Source organism: Metopolophium dirhodum, chromosome 7 (genome assembly GCF_019925205.1).
Source record: "Metopolophium dirhodum isolate CAU chromosome 7, ASM1992520v1, whole genome shotgun sequence".
Lineage (NCBI taxonomy): Eukaryota > Metazoa > Arthropoda > Insecta > Hemiptera > Aphididae > Metopolophium > Metopolophium dirhodum.
Genome location: NC_083566.1, coordinates 34,715,118 through 34,727,754, shown reverse-complemented (window position 1 = coordinate 34,727,754; position 12,637 = coordinate 34,715,118). Strand labels below are relative to the sequence as shown.

Sequence of the window (12,637 nt, the reverse complement as noted above, 5' to 3'; positions counted from 1 at the left end):
TCCCCCACCCGGGCATGGCAGATACCTACGGGTGCCCAAATTGAAAATTCTGCCAAAACCCAACACACACGTGTTCCCCCCTACTACTACCAACAATACAATACACCTAACCAAAAAACCATACAGCTAATGGCCATAGTTGCCGGGCTTACGATCAAAAAAAAAAAAAAAAAAAAAATCTAATGTTTGGACTTGGCTCTATACAATTATAGTTCTGAGTTATATTGTTTTGTACTGAGTTAACTTAAAAGTTTAATAACATTTTATTTGGTTTACATATTATTACATTTGTCTATAGCTTGCTCGCTTCACCATAATGATGTGATCTGTGCTTTTAAAACTATTTTATTCATAAACTTGGCAAAATACTTTTATTTAAACGCTAAAGTGGCTCTTTTATTGTATTTTAAAGTTGCGAGTAATGTTTTTTAAAAACAATTTGAAAATTCATTTTTTAGAGTTAGTTGAGTGAACCTCCAGTATATTCAAAATAACTCAAGTATTTGAAAATTTCCTGCATTCATGAAAATTGCAATTTCCTTCCTTTGATTCGTATCTTATTGAAAATATAAGTATTTATATTTTACATTAATTTTTCGAATTTAACAATGAAATACTGATGTAATATTGATTAATCGTGTAGTAGAGTTTAAAAATAAATTTAGTAGAAAAAAAGGTTTTTCAGTTGAGTAATCATGCAATTTTTTGTATTTATATAGTTTTATAGTAAGAATACATTTGAGGGAGGATTGATACACTACACTCATAGATTGTTAGTACCTACACTCATACTATATTAAAATGATAACGTTTGATGAAATGTCTGTTTTGCTTAGCATGGTTGCTGTGGTGCGTTAGAAGAACTTGTTATTGTCTTAATACAGCAAGAGTAAGGATCTAATACTAAGGAAACAATATTATTTATGAAATTAATTTGAGTCATTATAAGGAATTGATCAAGTAGAAAAAATATCTTCTAAAGAATAAAATCTTAATTTGCATAATTGTATTATGGTCTTTATTGATTTAGATGCTTTAGAAATTAAATAATTAAATAATATAATTTATTCTACACCAAAATTACTTCGCGGCATATAAAACATATATGTTAATTTAAGTTTTTTTTTAATTACTCAATTATAGTTTGGACATTTCTGCTCTCAATTTTTTCAGTATTTCATAATTTGGACCACTTCTAGGCTTTGGGCTTTGATTTCCAGGTTCATCTAATTTTTTCTCACAGCCACTTCCAACATTTTGATGGCTGTACAGCCTTAATAAAGACCCAAAATACTTAATATGAGGGTGTAACACCTAAGAATATATAAAAACAATTTAGTATAAAATAAAATTAAAAATATTTTTATGAGTAAACCTTTAATAAGGCTTGAGCTCCTTTTTGCCTTCCTTCACGTTTATTTTTACAAATGACAGTGGCAGAATGTTCCTTAACAGTCATGGTGCAACGATAAAAAATTTCAGAGTCAGATCCACTTTGCATACTTTGCATTTCACACTTTACATATGCATCTTCGCCAAAATTTCTACAAATTAAATACAAATAAAAATTAAAACTAAATAATCAAACTATAATATATAAATACCTTTTTAAACAAATCTGCAACATATCATATGGCATAGATTCGGCAGCTTGAGCACAAAATTCTGGTATTCTGGAGTCTTTAATATTCAGTTTGTCAAAAAGCTAAAATACCGTAATGTATGAATAAACTGATAAATTATTATATATTAGTAAATTACTAATTCTAGATAGTAGATATATTTGTACTTACTACATCTCCATCAAAATTACTACAACCTTGACGTTCATTCATTGCATGCCTACGGTTAATTTGAATATGATTTTTAACAGACGGCAAAAGAATTTCTAGTGTAGCTCTAGCAGCATCAAGTTTAGCTTGTTTTTTGCTTGAACCAATTCCAATACCATATTGCATGCCATCTAGGATTACTGTTGCTAAGTAAGGATACCGGGCATTCTCTTAAAATATAAAATTATGCCAATGATTAATTAAATATAATAACTTTTATCATTTATTATTTTAAACTAACCAAGTTCTTTAAACTCATATGATGGCTGTGTTTTGAGTACACGTTGGATGTATTCGTGCAATATGCTAACATAGCTTTTACCATTTAAATTAATAGTCCATTGATCTTCAGGATTAGATGTATTACAATCACTTTTAACTGAAATATAACAAGTTAATATAATTATACAAATAGGGAATTTGATTAAATTAATAAAAAGTTTATTTAAAGCTATACAATTTAATATTTATTATTAATAAAATAGAAATAATATAGTGTATATTCAACTATGTTGTATTGACACTTGTATACTTTTTTAAACAGTCTGAATATCAGTGGTATATTTTAGATTTTTCATAAAAGACGGAATCTTGTTTAATTAAATATTATTTTATAATATATAACAATTGATAACTATAATTATTCAAAGAAAAAATGTTTGAACTTGGCTCAAGGAGAATTAACCCCAATGATTTCCTCCAACATGCACATTGCACGTATACAATTAATTAACTAATTTGCAACAAGTTGTATATAGAATATTCAATCAGTCAAACAACAAAGAATACATCTAGTTAAATTGATAAAAATTAAAAAACAACAATTAAGTGTAACAACCCGTAATCATTGCTATAAATATTATTTGATGTTATATAAAACTACAATTGAGAATAAATATGGTTTATAATTTTATTTTTTAAGCATGAAGTCCAGAAAACCCACATATTAATATAATATAGTATATAGGATAAGAAATGCATTAAAATCTCATACATTTTCTGCCATAATTTTACTGTGATTAATCATGCATTACTGCTAATATAATAAAAATTAATAACACTGCATAATGGATATTGACAGAATCTACAAATGTTTTAGGTGAAGATAGGTACATTTTGTAAGCCATATTACTCAAAAATTCTGCAAACACTATTAATAGACATCTTGTACATTTAGTTATAACATTTATAATAAATACTAAAATTAATTATTCACTCACCATCTGGTTCTTGAACTGGAAACGACATTAAATGAGACTTGTCTTTTAATTTTGGAAGATCTTTACGCCTTCGATCAGCTTTTACCATTCTAATATATTCACGTCGCTTATCCCAAGAACTAAACAAGATAAATAATTTACTCCAACATTCCAGTTTTAAATTTTAATAAAACAATTTCTCTACCTAAATCTCATAAATTTAATATTTTTAAATTTGAATATTTTACTACAATATTCTCGATATTGTTCATGGCTTAATGTTACAGGACATTCTGCAAACAATTAAAAAAATCAAATATATAATGGAGGACTGTAGTGACAACAGATATTTAATACTAGTATTACCGTTCAACTCTTCATTATTTTCAGCATTCGTTTTTTGTAATTTTAGTTTATAATCTAAACAAGGAATATTTGCCACTGGAATATTATGGTTCTATAGAAACAAAGAATGAATTAAATTTGTAAAATGAAAAAAAAATTTATATTAGTTTATAATATGTTGATTATTACCTTGAGGCTGTTGACCCCGAGAAAATATGGTTTTGAAAATGAACAAACTTTCATTTCTTCATTTAAATAAACTGGCATACCACTATCATGATTACATTTTATCCATCCTTCTGGTAAATCATCATCAATACATTCATCTTCATCTAACTCTAAAATATATCAATATTGGTAAATGTAAATAAGAAAAAGTTAATTTAAGAAAGTTTGAGTTTACCATATGTTATGGATTGAACCTCAGAAGTTGACTCAGTATTTTGATTTTCAAGTTTCACAGTTATATTTTCAGTTAAAATTGTTGTCTAAATAAAACAGTTAATATATTAACAGTAAGTTAGGTGTACACTACTAAATATTGAGACATCATAATCAGTGGCGGCGCAAAATTGTGGAGACTGAAGCATATTGTATAATTTAAATATTTTTAACACCGCACCATTTATTGAACCAAAATTAGCAGCAGGGGCCATTAATAATTATTAATTATAATATTTACCATGATATTTGTGTTGAGGTCTTACGATTATATATATATTTATACACCCACCCACCCATTTCAGACATGAAGCAATTGCTTCAAATAATCCTATATCCCGCCGCCACTGATCATAATATTAATTAATATACATATTAGCATAAAGTAAGTGTTTATGGAGACAGAAGAAGCAGATATCTGTTACGACAAATTATTAAATCTTTCTTTATATATATGAATTATGAAACGAATAATTATTAGTTTGTGTTTATGGTACCTGTTGCTGATCATCACATTCACGTATAATTGACATGGATTCATCATTTATATTTTCTTCTTTGGAACTAGAGCTGCTGGTTTCAGACATCATCAGTGGACACCAGATAGGACGGATAAAGTGCTACCAGAAGTATTTCACTGATGGCAGTAGAAAATTTGAAACAACACAATTACAGCACACAAAAGTGTCAGCAAATTGATCGTTTATATGAGAGGTGTCAATACGACAGCGTTAACTAAGATTAGCTGCGATATAAAAATTGTTGCACAGTACAAACAATAGTTGACGCACGACGTACAGACACCGACCTTAAGACTAGACACACAATAAATCAATGCTTAAAGTGTTAGTATTTTAATTTTATGCTACAACGGTGGTAATATGTACTGTAAACTGTTAATAGCAATCAATACGTTACTAAACTAATCGTGTCGAAAAATTATGGAGGTAGGCCGTAATCAGAATTATACAATAGAATTAATAATAACTTATTAACTTATATAAGACATAAGTTATTAGTTATTACAATTGCCCATAGTATCAAGATTTACAACGAAACTTAAAAATTCTACTGAGACTATTAATACTATTTTATGATGTTCTCGATTAAGATTTAAGAGTAATGTCAAAGTTTAGTGTGTTTATGACTTAAGTTTTTACAAGATCTGTTTTAGTACTTTATAAATAGTAGGTACTTATTACTTACTAGTTAGGTACTAATAAAAAAACATTTTCTTGTAGTTGATTGAATTTTGATCATTAAATATTAATAATTTAACTTGATCAGATTCAGATATTCACAAGTTAGCGGCCAGTGTTATAAAACAATAATAAATTTAGAATATAAATCGTATAAATTGTCGTAGTCTTTAATTCTCGAAGATTTTAACTTTTAACTTATTAGTTTTTGGTTTACAAGACATAAGTTACAACCATGATAAAGAAAAGAGGTATGTATTTACTCAATACTCATTAACTTTCCGAATTTGAATCTTGTTTGCGCATCCCCACTTTTTCCTATGTGTTTCCTATGCGGCTGGCGCCTGCCGGCCATATTGTTTTTCTCCGTCAATTTTATTATCAGTGTCTATGTATTGAACATAGTGGAGAAAAGCAATATGGCGAATATGCGTATCACGAAGTTGCTGACATACCTCTTTTCTTTTTCATGACTACAACTAAAACCATGACAAATTAATTTGTCATGACTAAAACATAGAGATATTAATAAATAGACAATTATAATAGACATATTTTATTAATATGAACCAAAACAACTACAAGTATCTACAACATAACAACTAACCGAGACCATGGTTAAAGTGGTGTAGATAGGTTTATATTATTTATACCGCGGTTACAAACTGTATATGAAGGCCACCCGCATGATCACTCGTCGTTTACAGTCATATTTATACATTTTATTATACATTATACAATACGGGCGAATACGGTATAAATGCTAAAACGCATAATATTACCAGTCGACAAAACCAGTAAACTGTTTACCACATTACCACAGGGCACAAAACATAGACCTATAAGGAAAGTAAATATTAGTAAGTATTAATAAGTAGGCACAAAACTACAAGAATATAGAACACTGAACAGAGAACAATAACCATGGACCTTAAAAGGGTCTACGAGTTATGACAATAACAACGACACAGTCATTCGGTGAGTCGTCAAAGAATTCAAAGGCTACGAAACGTCGAAACTACAAAAGTACGAAACATTTAAAGGTTTATGTTATATGCGTCCATCTGAATTCACTCCATCGAGTTTATACGACCATATAAATTATAATTTTTACTAATGTAAGTTATTTCTATATTATATATTTTATCGTTGAAATAATAATAATTTTTATTATTAGTATGCATCAGTAGGATAATAGTATATACTAGTTAAATTGTACGAATAAATATTTAATACGTGACGGCCGTTTCCCGGGTAATTGTGCGAGTTGTGGCCCCCCTGGACGATCAGCTGTTTGTTGTTTTCGTTTCAGATTTATTTACGTGCGTGCAGAAAGAGTGTTTTCATTTGGAAAGTAGATAATAATATAATATTACGACGTCTGTTATCTTATACGCGCTCGTCTGTCGTTTGGATTTTCGATAATTCTATCTGTTCTGGAGCGAAAAAAAGTTATAATAATACTCTCCAGTAATATTGTTGTTACGGAAGACCAACCGACGTCGGCCGCTGCCAACCGGATTACCGTGTGTCTCCTTGAGCACCAATCGTCACTGGGGTTTTTCAAATAACCACCCGCTGGTACGGTTACGATGATTCCAGATGATTCCAGATGATGAGTCCATGATGGCATTTCCAGTGAGTATTCCTTTCCAACCTCTTCACCTCGTCAAATTTCATCCTCCCTACACGCTGTCGGTTAATTGGCTCAATCCCAGGTAGCCGATTGTTTGCCCTCGTCAATGGTGTATGCGTTGTCTGTCTTCACTTTAACCGTGTGCACTATACCGATTGCCCGTTACTACACGGTCAGTCGTAGTTAACAGGGAAAACGACTGGTTACATGTTGAGTTGGTGATAGTGTTAAACTCATGGATACCATACTTTGTCATTAATATATTTTTATTTTATTTTTACAGTACGTTAAAGTGATTTTCGAAATTGGTCATGAGGCGTCTGTTAGGAACAAACGAACACCAGAAGGGTTCACTCATGACTGGGAATTGTTTGTTCGTGGTGCTGATAACACCGACATACATTTCTTTATCGACAAAGTTGTGTTCCATTTACATGACACATTTCCAAATCCAAAAAGAGGTAAATGTTTTTAAATTAATATCTTAGTCTTAAATATATTATTGTATGATTTTATATTGTTCTTCTCATTAAATTGTAATGTTAAACAACTTAAAATTGAAATATTTTTATACAAGCTTGTATTTGAAAAACGTTTTAAACAATTTTTCATGTGAACCAATATGTATAAAACAAATAAGTATCTATTCATGTGCTTACTAAAATTATAGGTACCTATAAAACTGAACAGTTAAGTTTTTTCAAGAAAATATACTAATATTATAATTTTACAAGTATCTACATTTTATATTAGAGACTAAATCAATTAGTATTATAAATAACTGAAGTATTAAAAACTAGGTTACAGTAATAAAAATTATAAAAAAAAAGCGAAATAGCTATTATTCTACTAACTTATGAATAAAATATCAAATAAATAGGTACTAATCATAGTCAATGTTTAAATAAGCAGCAGTTCACATTTATATAATACTAATATATAGTAAACACTTAATCTTATAAAAATACAAATAAACTATTAAAATATAATTAAATATTTAAGATAATGTTAATTTACAATGTTTAAATTGGTATTATTAAAACATTAAAATAAAAATATAAATATGAATAACGATTAACGAACACTGCCGAAAATGTTAAAATACAGTAAACTGTAGTTATGTCGAAACTCTAGGGACAGAAAAAAGTTTGGATATCAAGTCTTAATGTACCTAAAGTTAATATTACTTTAAGGAGATTTCCATTGAGTTTGAGATAAAGAAAAATTTGGAATATCAACGTTTGACATAATAAGAATCTACTATATAATCAAATAAACCATACATTTTCATAATTTATCATTTTTTTCTAAAGAAGATTCCTTTAAAACTGCGTTTTTAATAAAATGTTTTACATAATTTGTATTCATTTTTTTTATAATCAAGTTTTAAAATATCATACATAATTTAACTTACCTACAATTATTAAATTAATTTATGTGTTCTTTAAATTGTATAATATATTAGTGCTATTATAAAATATGTATAATATGCCAAATTATTTTTTAAATAGAAATATATAATTTTGATATAAATATAATATATAGTTCTTTTATGGTAGTATTATTATTTATGAGTTTATTTTAGTTTTAATTGAATCTCAGGTACCTAATTATTGTTTAAAAATTGTTTTCAGTTGTTAAAGAACCACCATATGTCGTGAAAGAATCAGGATACGCTGGTTTTCCGTTACCTATTGACATCTATGTAAAAAATAAAGATGAACCAAGAAAAATTAGGTTTAATTATGAATTGGTACTTCAAGAACGTGGTTTACCACCTATGTCTAGAGTCACTAGAGAAACATATGTATTTAGCCCTTCAGAAGATTTCAGACGAAAGCTTATCAAAGGTGGAGGAGTAAGTAAACTTTTTTACACCTGCCTTTAAATTATTTATTTACTTAGGTACTACGATATGTTTGCCATAAATATTTAATTATCTATATTTAGATAGGCAATAATAATACTAAAATTACTCTAGATCCGTAGATATATATCCATATTTGTATTTGTTTATCCGATGTGCTTTACATCTACAAAGTATAGTAAGAGGGGTGGGAATCCAAAACGTAATATTGCCAAAATACTGAATTTTCAGGAGAAGCGATTTTCTGTATCTTAACATTTCCAATTAAAACAAATCACTTATTACCAAGGCGAATCATTTTGAAATAAAGTTTATTTTTAATTTAATTTATAACTAAACTAAAATTTTTAAAATTAATTTTAGTACGTTTTGGAATATCGTTTTTACTTCCCTATATATAGGTATATGTCTAATACAGGTAAAAGTAAGTTTTGGCATAACATAAAAAAAGTACGTTTTGGGAATAGTATGCTTTGATATAGTTGATTTGTTCCTATTCTTTTAACATGGGTAATAGTACGTTTTGGCGTAATACTGGAAAAAGTACGTTATGATTTTCTAAATATAATTTTTATGTATGGAAAAGGTTTGTTTTGGATAAACCAGTCATTTTGAATCGCAAATTTGACCAGAAAGTAGTACGTTTTGGATTTCCACCCCTCAGTTATCTTTGGATCTTAATCTATTTTAGTGTGTAATACTAAAGTCTAAAAGTTTTTTTACATAGCTTTTGAATTTGTATTTAAATGAATATTCAACTTGTAAAATGTAGTGGTTAAATTAATGAACTTGCACTGATTTAAACCATTTAAATTATTAATTCTGAGTGGAACAACAACCTTTAGCTTACTACTTTGAGGAGTATATTAATACACTGGTGTTACTTTAAGAGCAGTTAAGCATAGAAAATTTAAAAAAAATCAATTTCTGAGCAATGACGTATATATATGTCTCACTTTTACCACCGAAATTTAGTGATAACGAATATATATGTCCTAAATAAGTGTATATAATAAATACATTTGTTTATAAGGTAAATCTTGGTTAAACTCTACAAAATAACTTAAAAGAAAATATAGGTATGTCATTGCTCTTTTTGGCAAAACTTCTGAAAATGTATAATATATATGTTAATGCTCGTCAAAGAGTTGAATACTATTAACATATAAATGTTTTGAACTGGATACAACAATTTTTTTTTACCTTTCCATTGCCCATGGCAACCAAATAATAATGAATATAATTGTTATTCAGTAATATTGATTAATCGTTATTCAATTATATCAATTATTTTCTTAATAAATTTGCATAGCCAAAAACAGTGACCAACAAAAACATATAATATATGATTCAATGTTTTTCTTCTTAGAGAAACTGTCTTTGTATCTTATTTTACTAAAATAACTAATTCTTTTTCTTACCTAACTAACAAATATGTTATACATTAATGTTTTAGACTAGTGTCTTATCTCATGATGGAACTGAAGCAAAAAACTCCACTTCAAGTTCTGCCATATCAAAACAAAAATCAACTACAAATACTAATCGATTGCCATCACCACCACCAAAAAAAAACAAAAAAGAAGATATAAAACTAAATAATACATTTGCCACACTTTTTGGGTCTCCAATACAGCCTTCAAAGTTACCACTGACTACATCAAAATCAACATCACAAAAGTTGTCTTCCTCAGAAAAATCGCAAGTTAAAATTAAAAGTAGCCCACACCATAAAGATGATAAGAAAGATAAAGACAAAGACAGAGATAAAGAGAAGAAGAAATTGAAAGAATTATCTATAGACAAGGTGAAAAAAGATAAAGATAAAAAAGAGAAAACTAAAGACAGTTCTGAAAAATCAAAGCCTCTCAAACAAAGTAGTTCTAAACCAGAAAAAAAAGAATCTACTCACCATGAAAAAATTAAAGAAAAGTCTAATGACACTAAATTAGAAAAGAAAGAATTTAAGGATAAAAGCAAACGTGAAGATAAAATAAAAGAGAAAAATAAAGATAAGTCCCATAAAGATGAAAAATCATATCATGAAACCAAAATTATTAAACAAGAAATAAAAACTGAATGCAATGATCAAGAAAAAAAGAAACATAAAAGTTCACCAGAATCAATTAAAATAAAGTCTGATAAAAAAATAGAAAAATCTGAAAAATCATCTAAACCTCATAAAAGTCACAAGGAGCACAAGAAAAGAGACAAGAGAGATAAAGAAGAAAAATTAATTAAAAAGGAAGAAAAATCTAGTTTTGTCGAACAGGAACCTTCTTATAAACACCTTGATATACCTCAAACAGTTACATTAGTAGAAGAATTTCCAAAAGTTAAGGAAGAAATACTAGAGTGTTTGCCGCCACCAAAAGCTAATTCTTCAAGAGTTCATGAACCTGAGCTTGAGTCTGAAGAAGAATTCCTCTCTGAGGATAGTGAACCACCTTATCAACCACCAGAACCACCAAAGCCTAAAGAACCAGAACCACCCAAAAAGAAGCTTTCTCCAGAAAATAATTTTATAAAAAAGAAAAAACGAAAAAAGAAGGAACGTGACACGGAAGAAACTAAACCAAAAACTAGCAGACTGGAGATTGCGGAACATGTAAGAGAAACATGTTCAGACATTTCTAGATCGCCATCACCGTCACACAGTAACAACAAATTCACTGATGAATATATAAACTCACTAAAACATCTTCAACACAAAATAATGATGTTAGAAGATGAAGACCTTCAAAGGGTAGTCACTGTAATAGCCGAAACTGGACATTATGAAATAACTACAAAAACTTTTGATTTCGACCTCTGTGCTTTGAATGAAACTACTGTGAAAAAACTACAAGAACTTATTACTTAGTTTATTTAATCTATAGTATATTCATACACATACATTTATATATTTATATTTACATATAATGTCAACTTTTATTTATTTGTTTAAAACTGATTACATGAGTAGTAGCAGACTTCCAAAAATAAATAAAAATTACCTTTTGTTGGTTTGATTAAATTGTATTGTGGACAAGTCTTAAATATAACTGTATTGATAAGGTATAATATATGATATTACTATTGTAAATAACAATGATTATAAAGTAATTTGCGACAAAAAAATATATTGTCCAATATTTCCCTGTTATGGACTTATTTTTGAATCGTGTGAATTTTAATATGAATTGTTTTTTTTAGTAGTTGAATATTCTCTTAAATTAGATGAAATTTTATTGTACAGAAATTATTTTAAAAGCTTTATTTTTAACTACACATATATTTTTTTTTGTTTGGAAGGGGGGTTCAAAACTGCCAAAGAACTCCGAATGGTTGTTTAGAATTATTGTATTTATCATAATTCTTTAAATTTTGTATTCAAGTATTTTACATTGATGACTAATCATTTGTAAGTAATTAATTTACTTTATAAGTTATTGATTTTATTTATTTTTTTTGCCTAATTTTAGAAACAAGTATTGTTTGATGTTTTTGTTGCCTTTAAATTATAAATTATTTTAAAAATCATAATATTGCATTATGATTCATTGTTTTTTTAAATTTTCATAATTTTACTTCTATATTGCTGTAATGAAATGTTGTATAGTTAATTTGTATAGTTTCATAAACAAACCGAATCATTAGTGGTATAATTAATTAATTAGAAGCAACTTGGTAACATACACTTCGAGAGATATAATATTTTATCCCTAGGAATTGTTGCAAATCTTGTAACAACGTATTTGGTGCATCATGGTGGGAGAGAAAGCAGACACAAAAAATTGCCGTGACCGGATTTATTGACTTTAAATATTAAAACTAATTTGTTCTATTTTTATGAAATGTTATGTATATTTCGTGTATGTATAAGACCTACACTAAACGAATACCTAATTATAGATTTTTTTTTACCAATATTTGGTAGTTGGTTAAAAAAATAAAACAATTAATTTTTTAAAAATTGTTTTTAAATTATTCCTAATTGTTCCAACACGAGTCTTGACTCTTAAACAAAACGTAAAGAATGAAATTACGAAAGAACATAATAAATTAATGTTTAACTATTTATAAAAATAATCGTAATAATAGGTACATAATATGATCGTCATTAGTAGTTGGATTGG

General features: G+C 27.9%; 2 protein-coding genes across 4 annotated transcripts; one reads left to right on the top strand and one right to left on the bottom strand.

The window, feature by feature from the left end:
* Positions 1-1,001: 1,001 nt before the first annotated feature.
* Positions 1,002-5,269, bottom strand: LOC132949779 (microprocessor complex subunit DGCR8-like). 3 transcript variants are annotated; one of them, XM_061020853.1, is made up of 12 exons: positions 5,024-5,269; positions 4,315-4,454; positions 3,780-3,864; positions 3,566-3,714; positions 3,398-3,488; positions 3,237-3,324; positions 3,053-3,171; positions 2,074-2,211; positions 1,794-2,002; positions 1,605-1,705; positions 1,376-1,544; positions 1,002-1,314 (listed from the first exon to the last, which is right to left on the bottom strand). In XM_061020853.1, exons 2-12 carry the CDS (start codon positions 4,405-4,407, stop codon positions 1,138-1,140), a joined length of 1,419 nt encoding a protein of 472 aa, XP_060876836.1. In that variant the 5' UTR covers positions 4,408-4,454; positions 5,024-5,269; the 3' UTR covers positions 1,002-1,137. The 3 variants fall into 3 exon arrangements, with proteins under 3 accessions (XP_060876836.1, XP_060876835.1, XP_060876834.1); XM_061020852.1 differs by having other exon boundaries at positions 4,315-4,632; positions 5,024-5,268; XM_061020851.1 differs by lacking the exon at positions 5,024-5,269 and having other exon boundaries at positions 4,315-5,007.
* Positions 5,270-6,020: 751 nt separating this feature from the next.
* LOC132949777 (protein AF-9) lies at positions 6,021-12,044 on the top strand. The gene is made up of 4 exons (XM_061020849.1): positions 6,021-6,654; positions 6,936-7,113; positions 8,287-8,510; positions 9,976-12,044. The coding sequence occupies exons 1-4, from the start codon at positions 6,619-6,621 to the stop codon at positions 11,380-11,382; spliced, it is 1,845 nt and encodes a 614-aa protein (XP_060876832.1). The 5' UTR covers positions 6,021-6,618; the 3' UTR covers positions 11,383-12,044.
* Positions 12,045-12,637: the final 593 nt, after the last annotated feature.

What these genes read in the sequence shown, in the direction of transcription:
- LOC132949779 (XM_061020853.1), bottom strand. Translation starts at nt 4,407, where the DNA reads ATGATGTCTGAAACCAGCAGCTCTAGTTCCAAAGAAGAAAATATAAAT. An exon ending in ATATGAGTTTAAAGAACTTG is followed by an intron (nt 2,003 to 2,073) that starts GTTAGTTTAAAA and finishes TTATATTTTAAG; the next exon opens with AGAATGCCCGGTATCCTTAC. An exon ending in GTAATTTTGATGGAGATGTA is followed by an intron (nt 1,706 to 1,793) that starts GTAAGTACAAAT and finishes ACGGTATTTTAG; the next exon opens with CTTTTTGACAAACTGAATAT.
- LOC132949777 (XM_061020849.1), top strand. Translation starts at nt 6,619, where the DNA reads ATGATTCCAGATGATGAGTCCATGATGGCATTTCCA. An exon ending in AGTCCATGATGGCATTTCCA is followed by an intron (nt 6,655 to 6,935) that starts GTGAGTATTCCT and finishes TTATTTTTACAG; the next exon opens with TACGTTAAAGTGATTTTCGA. An exon ending in ATTTCCAAATCCAAAAAGAG is followed by an intron (nt 7,114 to 8,286) that starts GTAAATGTTTTT and finishes AATTGTTTTCAG; the next exon opens with TTGTTAAAGAACCACCATAT.